General features: G+C 49.8%; 1 protein-coding gene across 1 annotated transcript in view; it reads left to right on the top strand.

Annotated features, from left to right (window-relative positions):
* Positions 1-12,802, top strand: part of DNMT3B (DNA methyltransferase 3 beta) — a 40,756-nt gene extending 27,954 nt beyond the window's left edge. The window contains exons 12-22 of the mRNA XM_029918887.1: positions 1,252-1,331; positions 1,615-1,727; positions 2,336-2,519; positions 3,082-3,166; positions 4,178-4,323; positions 5,067-5,157; positions 5,467-5,615; positions 6,682-6,767; positions 9,261-9,330; positions 10,056-10,174; positions 12,403-12,802. Coding sequence (XP_029774747.1) covers positions 1,252-1,331; positions 1,615-1,727; positions 2,336-2,519; positions 3,082-3,166; positions 4,178-4,323; positions 5,067-5,157; positions 5,467-5,615; positions 6,682-6,767; positions 9,261-9,330; positions 10,056-10,174; positions 12,403-12,544 — 1,265 coding nt within the window. The 3' untranslated portion in view covers positions 12,545-12,802. The remainder of the gene's footprint in view (positions 1-1,251; positions 1,332-1,614; positions 1,728-2,335; positions 2,520-3,081; positions 3,167-4,177; positions 4,324-5,066; positions 5,158-5,466; positions 5,616-6,681; positions 6,768-9,260; positions 9,331-10,055; positions 10,175-12,402) is intronic.
* The last annotated feature ends 457 nt before the right edge of the window (positions 12,803-13,259 follow it).

Here is a 13,259-nt window from a genome sequence, read left to right on the forward strand (position 1 = left end):
ACCTGGCCTGTGGGAGTATAACCTGCAACTCTGTGCCTTGACCTCGGGTTGGGGTGCAGACATGTCAGTTGCTACATTTAATGCAGTGAATTGTCTGGTCTTCACGAAGATGAATTCTGCCCCCGTGAATGTGCAGGAAGGGTAGGGTTGGGGCAGTTTGGGCCCCGGGAACTCCAACCCTAAAACCGGTAATTTGTGGTATCTTGATTGAGCCTTTCTCAGCGGAGAACCAGAATGGGCTTTCAGGTAAAAGGCAGACAGACCTCACCACTGTCCCCTCTCTGAAGCTAACTCCAGTCACTTGTCCTGCCTGGGAATGAGCCCCAGGAATTGACCAGAATGTATCTGATGGAATTCACAATGTGTGAATTCACTCTCCTTGCTTCCTCAGCCTGATGCCCAATAGTCAACAAATAACTTTTTAAGTGGTTCCCTCAGTACTGGGTGAGTGCTCCAGACCCAGAGCACCCTGGGGGGACCTGAGGGTCCCAGAAACCTCCCATCATCGCCCAACACTCTGTTGCCCGTCTGTGCTGCCTGGCTGGGGATGCTTGCTCTCAGGCATTTTAAGGGGCCCGCCCACATGGTCAGTGATCATTTCTGAACTACTGAAATGAGGGGAAGGCAGGATATCCTCATGGGAAGGGACCTATGTTCTGAAATTGCAGCTCTGGCCACCGGTAGGGTTGGTGTGGGCAAAGCATTCCATGACCAGGCAACAAGCAATGGACATTTTTAAAACGCTTATTCACTTTGAGAGACAACAAGCTTACAAGCAGCAGAGGGGATCAGAGGGAGAGAGAATCCCAAGTAGGCTCCAGGCTCTCAGTACTGAGCCTGAGCCCTATGCAGGGTTAATCTCACAAACCGTGAGATCCAGACGGAAGCCCAGATGAAAGATGCTTATTAACTTCTGAGCCACCCAGGAGCCCCTCAAGTTCCTCTGTCAGGAATTTTTATGCCAGGCCCTCCCAAGCACGTCCCACTGCTGGAGTGGCCCTTGCACCGTGTCCTGCCTCACGCCTTCCTATTGGGTCTTGCCTTTGGCTGTCTCGCGGGACTTCCTGCTTGAGGGCTGTTGTTCTGACCCCTCTGTCCCTGGAATGGGGGCCTCAACTCTGAAGCATTGTTGAAAGGAACAAAACCTGAGGAATCCTTGTGGTTTAGCCAGCATGGAATACATATTCTGCAGGCTTCTGCTGTGGCGTTGGGACCATGCTTCCCCAAAGCCGCATCCTGTCTTCCTTACAGATAACTGTCTGTCCTGTGGGAGGAAGAACCCTGTGTCCTTTCACCCTCTCTTTGAGGGTGGGCTCTGCCAGACATGCCGGGTAAGTCCTAAGCCTGCCCTGGGCTTTCCTGCCCCTTCCCTGCTGCCCTTCCCTGTACTTGCCCAGAGAGCAGCACACCCGCATGTTGGCAATAGAGAAGCGTCTAGTGCAGTCCCTGCTCTGGGGGTTGGGGGTGTAGCAGGGGCCATGCTGCAGTGGCACACAGGGCACCAAGACACCCATCCCCTGTTCTGTGGCTGCATCCTAAGGCCTCAGCCCATGAGCAAGTGGGACCTGGTGGTCTCTGGTCTCTGAGTTCACTGCGTTTCTCTCTGGCTGCCAGGACCGCTTCCTCGAGCTGTTCTACATGTATGATGATGATGGCTACCAGTCCTACTGCACCGTGTGCTGTGAGGGCCGCGAGCTGCTTCTCTGTAGCAACACGAGCTGCTGCCGGTGAGCGTGGCCCGGGGACCCGAGGCCATGGGGCTGGGCCCCAGCCAGCACCCCGCAGGGCCGTGGTCCTCGTGTCCTGGAAGCAGAAGTGAGGTGTAGGGATGGGCTTTAGAAACCCAGATGTGTGAGTGGCTCAGTCAGTAAAGCATCCATCTTCGGCTCAGGTTGAACATCCCACAGCTCATGAGTTCAAGCCCTGCGTAGGGCTCTGAGCTGTCAGCCTGCATTAGATTCTGGGTCTCTCCCTCTCTCTGTCCCTCCACTCCCCACTCACATTCTGTCTCTTTCTCAAATATAAATAAACATTAATTAAAAAAAAAAAGCCACAGGTATGTGAGGGTGGGCAATGCACCCTGGAGATAGGCTGCTTCTGGGGGCCTGGTGGGGAGCTCTTCTGTGCACAGAAGATGCTCAGGTGCTCCCTGGGCATCCAAGGGAGAGGTTAGTGTTGCCCAGATCATAACTCAGTGCCGCCCAGCCCATGGGGAGGAGCCCCTGGGGCCCTGAGAAGGTTTCGGGCAGTCCAGTCCTCTCACTGAGGAAGGTGGGGTGCGTAGGACGGCTGCCCGGTGGCTAAGGCTTCCCTCCCCTTCGGCTGCCTGGCACAGGTGCTTCTGTGTGGAGTGCCTGGAGGTGCTGGTGGGCACGGGCACGGCAGCCGACGCCAAGCTGCAGGAGCCCTGGAGCTGCTACATGTGCCTCCCACAGCGCTGTCATGGCGTCCTGCGGCGCCGGAAGGACTGGAACGTGCGCCTGCAGGCCTTCTTCACCAGCGACACGGGGCTCGAATACGTAAGCCTCGGGCTTCCTCCCCCAGCACCACTCACCCCACGTGCGCGCTGGGAGTCTGTTGGCAAGAGTTAGCGGAAAAGATGCATTGTCCAGACGAGCATCTAGGAGCCTCAGACCACATCCTCTGCACAGTTCTCGGCTTCTCCAGGGCCCTCTTTCCCCTCCTTTGTGGCCTCGCGTTGTATGGCATGCTGAAGGAATGGTTACAGAACTAACCATGCCTTAGCCTTAGTGGAACTAAAGAGGGCGGGAAGCTTGTGACTTGCTCTTAAATCTTAGTGGAACTGGGCTCCGTTCTGCAGTCCATGGAGGGAGGTTCCAGGTCATTCCTGGATAGGGCAACGTGTTTGTGTGTGTGTGTATCTGTATCAAAGTCGCATCTGTGTTCGTGTCTAAGGGCAGAGTGGCCATTCTGTGCCAGAGCTCCTGAGGGGATCCCAGCTAAGAAGGTGCAGAGCACAGGGCTTGTGACTCTCAGAGGAAGGTCAGCCCTCCCCTCCACCAGAGGTTGAGTCTTCCCCCTGCACCTTGACCTCCATGACCTCCTTCTTTAACCTGGCAGGAAGCCCCCAAGTTATACCCTGCGATTCCCGCAGCCCGAAGGCGGCCCATTCGAGTCTTATCCCTGTTTGATGGAATTGCAACAGGTGAGTTTGGAGTTCACCTAGGATGCTCACCTGCTCCAGGTGTCCCACCATCAATGCTAAGCAAAAACCCCTGGGATGACCTGTTGGTCACTTGTTCTGAGAAAACCCCGGCTCCTTGTTTCTCTCCTCAAACCTCTCCCACCATTTCATCTACCTGGCCATCCTGGCCCTCCTTTGGGCCTTTCAAAGACAAGTATATCTTAGCTCTGTTGTATTTTTTTATTATGAACAAATATCTTGGACAATGATTTTCCATCCCATCAGCATCGATCTGTTGGAGGTGAATTAGTCTTGGTTCTCTTCCACATCCCCAGGTTGCCCAAGTATAGAATAAGCACACAGCCAACATGCATGGTGGCCCGGGAAGGTTAGCCCGATTTAACTCCTTTAACCCTCACAACCAGCCTGTGATGCATTGTTCCGGACATCTCCATGTTACCAGAGTAGGAAGCAGTAGAAATCAGCTGCTATGCATTTCACATCATTTGTACTTAATGTGTGTACATTGGTGTCCAGATTCCTAACTCACTGACTGCTTTCAATGACTCTCTACCCACCCACGCCAACCCTGTTATTAGCGGTGGCTTAGGTTCTCCACTCTGTTGGGTCTTATAAAGACTTGTTCGTGTTGGCACAGATGACTCAGAGTAGGACTGAGCCTTGGCCATGCCACCAGGGCTTAAGAGTTCTCTGAACATGGTTTTGGTGAGGATTCCTGTCCGTGTGTCTGTGTTTGACTGTGCTGGGTGGTAGGTGGTGAGGCCTTGGCAAGATCCTGCCAGGGGACTATACCAGTTATAGTTATCTATATATTTTCTTCATGAAACTCTGCAAACCAGGGTGCCTGGTATGTCCAGCATGCAGTCTCTGCCATACGCCTGGTTCTCTCGAGGATGGCCGTGCCTTTGCTGGGTCTGGTCTGAGCTCTAGAGATGGCTTAGAATCACTGGAGGGAGGGTCCCGTGGAGGACGACCCTAACTAATGTGCTTTCTGTCTCTGACCTCCTGTAGGGTACTTAGTCCTCAAAGAACTGGGCATCAAAGTAGAGAAGTATGTCGCCTCTGAAGTGTGTGAAGAATCCATCGCAGTGGGGACTGTCAAGCATGAGGGCAACATCAAATATGTGAATGACGTCAGGAACATCACAAAGAGAAATGTGAGGGCTGCTTGCACCCTTGCTGAGACCTGCCCCACCCCCTCTTCCTCCTTCAGCCCTGAGCCCCACAAGTACTTATGGCCATGTGGGTCCCTTCCCCGTGCCCAGGGCTATAGTAGAAGAGAGAACCCAGGCTTATGTCAAGCTCTAGTACCAAGATCCACAAGTTGGAAATTATTAAGAAAGACCTTAGAGTATATGAAGAATTTTTTGGGTCATAAGTGGAGTTGGGGGACTTAAGTGACCAAGCAAGATTCTAGAAGTAGGTTTTCTTTTTTCTTCCTTTCTCTTCCTTCCTTCTTTCCTTTCCTTTCCTTTTCTCCTTTTTTTTGTTTTGTTTTGTTTTGTTTTGTTTTAAGGTAGGCTGCACAACTTTGTGGGGCTTAAACCCATGGCCCTAAGATCAAGAGTTGCGTATTCCACTGACTGAGCCAGTCTGGTGCCTGGAAGTGGGTTTTATCGGGGCACCTGGGTGGCTCAGTTGGTTACGCCTCTGACAACGGCTCACATCATGATTTCATGGTTCACGAGTTCGAGTCCCAAGTTAGCTCTGTTCCGATAGCTGGGAGTCTGCTTGGAATTCTGTCTTTTCCTCGCCTCTACCCTTTTCTGTCATCCTCTCAGTCTCAGAATAAACAAACTTAAAAACAAAAGTGGGTTTTCTTGATAGGTTGCCTGGAACCTAGGCTATATCCCTCCATCCTTACTTAAATCCCTCCCCTAAGAATGTTTTTGTCTCACAGATTGAAGAATGGGGCCCCTTTGACTTGGTGATTGGCGGAAGCCCATGCAATGATCTTTCAAATGTGAACCCAGCCAGGAAAGGCTTGTATGGTGAGCATCCTAACAGACCCTATGTCACCAGAGTGCTGGTCCAGGAGGAGTGGAGTGGTCTAAGAAACAACTGTTTGTTTCCGGCAATCTTACCTGTCGACTCTTTCCTTGTACATACATAGCAAGTCCTGTCCCCAGAGATAACCAATAAATACTGCACTGCTGATGCCCATGTCCTTAGTCATTCAAAAAGACTGCAGGTAGAAAGACTGCAGAGTATCACAAGAGTCGGGGAATCCACTGGTCTCAACTACGGAGGGAGGGGGATGATGGATTTGAAGCTGACTCTGCCTTCTTGTCTGGGCTCAGAGGGTACAGGCCGGCTTTTCTTTGAGTTCTACCATCTACTGAATTATACACGCCCCAAGGAGGGTGACGACCGACCCTTCTTCTGGATGTTTGAGAATGTGGTAGCCATGAAGGTTGGTGACAAGAGGGACATCTCTCGGTTCCTGGAGGTAAGGGAACCCGGGATCCTGAGTGTCAAGGGTTAATGGGTGGGTGAGTCTTGCTGGCATTGGGGGTGGTGGGTGTTTCCCCTTTGGGGAATGGTTTTGGGTTCTAGATGGAGGACACAGCTAAATCCAAAACTAATGGAGTCAAGTGCGTTGATTCTTTTTAGTGCATGGAAGACATCTTGATCTCTAACTTCACCCTGAATCCCACTGAAGTCTGATGATGAAATCAGGAGATTTGACTAAATTGTTTTCACTCTGGGGATGTTTTCTCATCCCTGTCCTGAGAACTTCTGCTCTAAGTGGCTGCCAGCAGTTCACTGTGATGCATTATCATCCAGCATTATACTAAATGCTCTTTATACACTTAATTCTATTTTCTCCAAAACTTTATAGCCTGGGTTCAGCTAAAGAGGTCATAGAACTGGCTTGTTCATTCCCTCATGGTGTGGGAGCCCGGCAAAGAGGTGACAGAAGCCATATTTTGTCAAAAGTCATTCCTGCACCCACCTCCCAACTTGACAGATTTCAAGTTTGAACCGCTTTGACTACCTGTACATATAGCACATTCTGTAATGATCGGGCTTGTCTGAGCCTGTATCCTCTCTTAGAACCTGCAGGTCCAATTGGTGTCTCTCTCCATCATTAATATCTGGGTACTTCTGTCTTCCAGCTAGATTCTCAATTTTTTTTTTAGTTTATTTATCTTGAGAGAGAGAGAGAGAGTGAGAGAGCGAGAGAGCGAGAGTGAGGGAGGGATGGAGAGAGAGGGAGAGAAAGATTCCCAAGCAGCATTCCATGCTATCATGGAATCTGATTCTGGCTTGATCCCATGACCGTGAGATAAAGACCAGAGGTGAAATCTTGAGTCAGACGCTTAACCAACTGAGGCCCCCTGGCACCCCCAGCTAGATTCTTGATAGGAATTGGTCTTTCCTCTTGCTGAAGGGAACCATGCCTCCTCTGTTGCCAGCCTGTCACCCTGTCACCTGCCCAGGGCAAGCCCCCACTCTGGCTTCCACCTGAATTGTGCCATGGGCTCCTAGCTGCTACCCTTCTCTCTCTGCAGTGTAACCCAGTGATGATTGATGCCATCAAAGTGTCTGCTGCTCACAGGGCCCGCTACTTCTGGGGCAACCTGCCTGGAATGAACAGGTAACAAGGGGCTCAAGCTGGGTCAGGCAACAGCTGAGTCACTAACTGTGAAATCTTCAAACCTTCTAGAAAGTACTGGCTCTGCTGAGAAATGGCCCCAGCTGGGATTCAGACCAATTCCTGGTGTCATGGTTGATGCCTGTTGGGGGATGTACACCAATTGCCTGGAAATCTGAGGCTAGGACTCCTTAATCTTCTCTGACTCGTTCCCATGCTGCCCATGGGTTCCTTAAGCTGGACTAGAGCAGAGTGCTAACAGCTCACCTGTTCTCCCAGTTACTCTCCAATCAGGAAATACAAGTAATTTGTTAGATGAGGTGATCCCTGGATGAGCCCTGTGGTGACCAGCCAAGTGGCAGGGCCGTGGTAACCTGTCTCCCGTGGATTTTCTTACCCAAGAGCTTTTCCCAACTTTGAATCTTTTCATGTTGAAAAGTATACAAAGTAAATAGCATTGCTGAGGATTCATTATCTCCTGCATGCGGTTTCCAGGAGAACAACATGCTAATTAAGATATAAAATGTGATGGTCATGTGACATCCCAGTCTTGCAAATGAGTTGAGCTTAAAAAAATGTCTCCTTTAGAAGCGAGGACTGGAAGCATAATAACTTTCAGGCATTTAGCAAAGTGTGCACAGAGGGAGAAGGTGCTGGAATAGCTTGTAGGGTTTCTGTTGGGTATGTTGTGTTTTTATTTGGCTAATCACTCAGTGAAATGGAGAATGTCCACGTCTGGATGAAGTGGGCTCTTTCACTCAAGTGAGCTCTCGGTGCCAGGCCCTGCTGCCAGCTTACTGGTAAACACATTCGATGTCAGTCTTGGCTCGCCTGGAGTTGACAAGCTCATGGCAGATGGGTAGAGAAGACAATAAATAATTTTGCTGTCATGGTTGGAGGTGGAGGCCCTTGAGGAACTAGTTGGGATGCTTCTCCTTCCAGCACCAGGGCCTTGAATGAAAGGATAGAGCCACACAGCTATTTGAAGGAGGACAAACATTCCAGGCAGAAGGAATAGAGGAAGGGGGAGGTGTTGACCATTGCATTGGAAGACCAGGGCCGAGAACAGGGGCAAGAGGGGTGGGGGCAGTAAGGCAAAGGACTCAGAAGTATGGGCCAAGTCAATGTGGTCATCGCTTAGGAATTCATGAGCTGTTAAGAGCAGGTGAGTGCTGGATCTCGTGTTCATGGTCCTTGCTCATGGAAGGATAGACAATAGCAGGATGAGGGCAGCAATGGGGAGACCAGCGAGGCCCCAGGAGACACCATCCATCCATACTCAGCACAGTGCGTGTAAGACTCTGGGTGGGAGCTCAGGAGTCCTGTGGGACTTAGCCGGAGAGATCGGATTGTGGGTAATGTGAGGGCAGCACTAACAGAATTTGCTGATACATTGGGTGTACAGTATAAGATTAAAGGGGCCTGTGGAGTCTCCAGAGCTTTCTGCCCGAGTTGAGAGAAGAGCTGAGTGGCTACAGCTGTGCCCTGCAGGGCTGTAAGAGGGTGACCCAACTGTCAACTTGTGGTCACAGACCCAAATCTAGCCGTTAGTCCAAACACCTTGGTTGCTTAGAGTCCCAACATACCTGTGCTGTGTCCCCCAGCTGCCGCCACTCCCTTGGGTTCATGGAAGACTCAAGATTCCGGTCAGGCAGGCATTTAAAACCTGGAAGCTGAGGGCAAGGAAATCTCTTGATAGAATCTAGGGGAATGTTCTGTGTGATTCTGCGGCCCCTCCTATGGGCACCATATTCATTCTTATGTCTGATTGCCTTTTGGCCTTGAAGTTCCCAACACAGGGCTTGCTGTGGTGTTCATCAGCTTTGTGAGTTCAGACCTTTTGCTGGTTTTCTGCTCTAGAACTGCTTAACCCCTTGGTTCCTCAATTTCTAGCCTTTCCCCTTCTCCAGCATCTGTCTGCCTTTCTGTGTTTGCAGGTTTCGATGGGAAAAGTTAAAAGGGTTATTGGTTGTATTGTGATCCACCTCCTGTCTTTCTTACTTGAAAGCATCTGGAGGCCGCATCCCCCACTGTAAATCACCAAATCATGGGTTTGATGTCATAGTTGTAACACAAAGACCCACAGAGACCTAATGCAAGCTCCCAAGGACGCCCAGAGAGGTAGCCTAACTTGCTCAAGGCCACTCGGTCACTGAGCAGTTGGGGCAAGACTGGAAGCATTTCCTGACTCTATCTGTGTACTTTGCCTCCTCCTGCTCTCTCAGGGAGAGCTCTCTCTAATATTAAAATTTGGAAACAGGGAGCATTCTCTCCGGGACATCGGGCTGCCTCTTCAAGGGGCTAGTCTGTCCATGGCTTTGTTGCAGAGTCTGGTGCTCTTGCCAGCCTCATTTTTTAAAATCAGGTTTTTATAGCAAAAGCTACAACTGCCAGAGCTCATTTTGGCAGTTTTCAGCCCTCACTCCCACCTTGGGCAGTGCCTATCCAAGGCCTCTTTATAGTTGGTAGAAAGTAATGGGTTTTGGATGTTCCCAGGCCCGTGATAGCATCAAAGAATGATAAACTCGAGCTGCAGGACTGCTTGGAGTTCAATAGGACAGCAAAGGTAAGATGTTCTAACAAATGGTCTCTGGAAATACACTTGGTGACCTCCAAGCGAGGACTTGACCTTGGTGTCCAGTTTGTTCCTGCCACCCTCCCTGGTGCTGGGCCTCTTTTCCCATGTCATTGCTCTGTCACATCTTTAAGCACAGCGTAGGAGAGGTTCTTGATAAACAAATAATCACCATGTGAAAAGGCAACTAGACTTTCTAGTTGTGAATGTATATTCCAGCTCATCCTCTTGGTAACAAATAAGTAATTCTACCTTTGCCCCCCTCCCCAAATTGTCTGCTGTTAAGTCATAGATAATTGTATCAAGACCTCCATAAATGTGATGTTTACATCAAGCTAGGTTTCATTCGTTCAAAACCCAGTGGGCCATTCTCTACAGTCTGAGTGGTTCTTCACTTTTGCTTAATCCTGCTTGATCAATAATCCCAGTGTTTTCATGGCCCCCATGTGATCTCATTCATGGCCACTTTTTTGTTTATCTGCTGTTATCTATGAGGCTGGTCCTTCATGTTCATTAACTTCGTGGTGTTTGTGGGAAGCACAAAATGTTCTTGCCCTTCTAGCTCTCCTGTTCTCACCCCCTCTGGGAGCCCATCCCTGCCACCCTCTCTCCCACACCTGCCTTCCCTCCTGCATCCTCCTCCGGTGCTTTTGAGCCTTGACTTGACCCCGACCCTGCATTCTGTGCTCACTCCATGATATCGTTTTGTTCTCCAGTTAAAGAAAGTACAGACAATAACCACCAAGTCGAACTCGATCAGACAGGGGAAAAACCAACTTTTCCCTGTTGTCATGAATGGCAAAGAAGATGTTTTGTGGTGCACTGAGCTAGAAAGGTGAGCAGGGCTGCACGTGAAGAGGGAAATCCCACAGGCAGAGAGAAAGGGGAAGAATATGTGGTTACGGATGGCAGGTGCTCGCCTTAATCCGGCATGGTCTCCCTGACCTATGCTCTTGGGTCTGGGAATGATACCTTGTCAGAGTCAATGCTGATTTTCCTGGTAGAAACGGCAGAAGGGTGGTGGTGAGGAATCTGAAACATGAGGTCATTAGACCGCACCGTCTCTCTGTGCTGGCTGTGCCGCCCTGGCATTTACCTGCCCCAACACGCTGGCATTCCAGGGAACCAGCTAATAAAAGCCCCACTGACATGCCAGTTATCTTTCTGAGAAGAATCCTTCTGCCAAGTTGTTGGTTCTAAAGCTGTTTCCTGCTTAGCCACAGTCTGCTGTCTTCTTCCATGTATTTGGTTAAGTTGGTAGTTTAACTACTTTGATTCAAAACACCAGCTCCTAGACTTGAGCTGTCCTATTCTGTTTTCAATATTTACAAAATTTTTTTGGTTTTTTATTTATTTTTGAGAGACAGAGAGATAGTGCGAGCAGGAGAGGGTCAGAGAGAGAGAGAGGGAGACACAGAATCTGAAGCAGGTTCCAGGCACTGAGCTGTTAGCACAGAGCCTGATGCGGGGCTCGAACCCACGAAACATGAGATTATGACCTGAGCTGAAGCCGGACGCTTACCAACTGAGCCACTCAGGTGCCCCTGTTTACACTTTTTTTAGAGATTTTTAAATGTTTTGTTACTTTTTAAATTTTAAAAATGTTTTGTTTTTGAGACAGAACATGAGCAGGGGAGGGGCAGAGAGGGAGGGAGACACAGAATGTGAAGCAGGCTCCAGGCTCTGAGCTGTCAGCACAGAGCCTGACGTGGGGCTCAAACTCATGAACTTTGAGATCATGACCTGAGCTGAAGTTAGACTCTTAACCAACTGAGCCACCCAGGCGCCCCACATATTATTTATTTTTGAGAGCAAAAGACAGAGCATGAATAGTTTAGGGACAGAGGGACAGGGAGACACAGAATCTGAAACAGGCTCCAAGCTGAGTTGTCAGCACAGAGCCTGATGAGGGTCTCGAACTCACAGACCATGAGGTCATGACCTGAGCTGAAATCAAATGCTTAACTGACTGAGCCACCTGGGTGTCCCTCAATTATTTTTTCTTTCATTTTTTGGTATTGTTGTAGGAATGTAGGAAGGCTTTGAATATTTCTCGTTACACTTTTGTCTGTGTCTCAGGATTTGATAGAGTATTAATATTCCAGTTATTTCAGTCTGACAGCTGGTTTTATTTCTAATTTGATTTATTAACAAGTTTTCTTAGTATAAAAGTAAGTTCTGATTTGTAGAAAAAAACTGGTGGGTATCCTTGCCCATTCATCTTGTGGGTTATAATGTATTTTGAGACCTCAACCTAATATGGTGGGGTGGCCCTGTGATAGAGGGGCTGGTGCAGATGCCTGTCATTTTATGGGCTAACGAAGGCAGAAGCCTAAGGTGTTTCGTCTCTGGTATGTTTCTCAATACCTGTTCAGCCGTTGGCCCATTGGCATGCTCTTTAGAATTGATCGGGAAAGACTGAGGTCCAGGGTATCTGCAGCCTCTCATCAGGCCTGACAGAATCCCATAGAGGAAGCTCTTGGTCTATTTGGTTGCCATCTGCCATTATGCCCAGTTTGGACCTTGATCTAACAACTGGCTTTGAAGAGATAAAGAAAATGCAGAATATGTCACCGTAGTCACAGTTAATTATTTGAGCATGTGATGACCCATTTCTGGAAGTGTCCTTATTTCTTAAGGAGATAGCCTGACTTTGCATCTTGTGGTTTGAAGGCAGCTACACGTCTGTCTGTTTGCTGTCTGGCTTTCTTGGCATGCATTCACTCATCCATCTATCCAGCCATCCATCCATTTATTCATTCATTCTTATGGGAAAGGTCCACAGAGCACCAGCTCTGTGCCAGGAGCCCAGTGCTAATGCTTAGTTGTGCACAAAACAGGCATCCTTAGAGGAGCCGTGCCTTCATGTTCTGAAGGACTGGTGGACCTGACCTGGGGGTCCGGAGAGGGCTCATGTGAAGGCCTGGCCTGGTTGGCCTGATGGGTTGAAGGGCAGAAAAAGCAGCACCATGCTGTTCCCATCGAGGATCCTCCAGAGGTGCTAAGCCTGCTGGCAGGGCGTTCCCTGACTCCCTGTCTTTTTACTCTGGTGCCTCCCGCCAGGATCTTCGGCTTTCCTGTACACTACACGGATGTGTCCAACATGGGCCGTGGTGCCCGCCAGAAGCTGCTTGGGAGGTCCTGGAGCGTGCCCGTCATCCGACACCTCTTCGCCCCCCTGAAGGACTACTTTGCCTGTGAATAGCCCCCTGGCACCCTGGGCCCAGGAGCACTGGGGCATGTGGGGCAGAGCAGGACCCAGAAGGTACAGCCCCAGCTCTGCCCTTCCTCTGCTCAGCGTTGTGGGGTCGCGCCGCCTAGCCTCGGCAGGAGCAGAGCCACGTGACCCCCTCCTGGCAGGGAAAGCCTGAGGGGCCGCCTCCTTGTGCACAATTCAGACCTGGCTGCTAGGAGTGGCCAAACACGGTGCTCATTTTGTCTTCTAAAATTTTTAAAACTTGAAGTAGGTAGTAAGATGGCTTTTTTTTTTCCCCTTCTGGGTTTACAGCTCAGAGAAACCATGGCTAAGATACCAAAAGCACAGTGCCGACAGCTCTCCAATACTCAGGTTAATGCTGAAAAATCACCCAAGACAGTTACCCCAAGAGTTGGATTTTTTAAAAACATCTGCAGCTCCTTGTTTCTAGGAGTGTGCAGTGGTAGACATGTAGCTAAGCGATATTTTAAAGGCCCTGGGTGTTTTCTCTCTAGGGCTATCAGAAGAGGAAATGATGTCTATATCTTTCTTGAATTTTCCCCGCACATTCCCCTGGCCTTAGTATAAAGGGCTAGGACCGGCTGTCGGGGCCTGTGTGGAGTGTTTTCCGCCATGATGATGATTTCAGCAGGGATGACCTCATCATCACAGTCAGGGCTATATTTCCCCCCTGACCAACCCGAGGTGAGGGCCACCCTTAGCA

This window comes from Suricata suricatta, chromosome 12 (assembly GCF_006229205.1).
Source record: "Suricata suricatta isolate VVHF042 chromosome 12, meerkat_22Aug2017_6uvM2_HiC, whole genome shotgun sequence".
In the NCBI taxonomy this organism is placed as follows: domain Eukaryota; kingdom Metazoa; phylum Chordata; class Mammalia; order Carnivora; family Herpestidae; genus Suricata; species Suricata suricatta.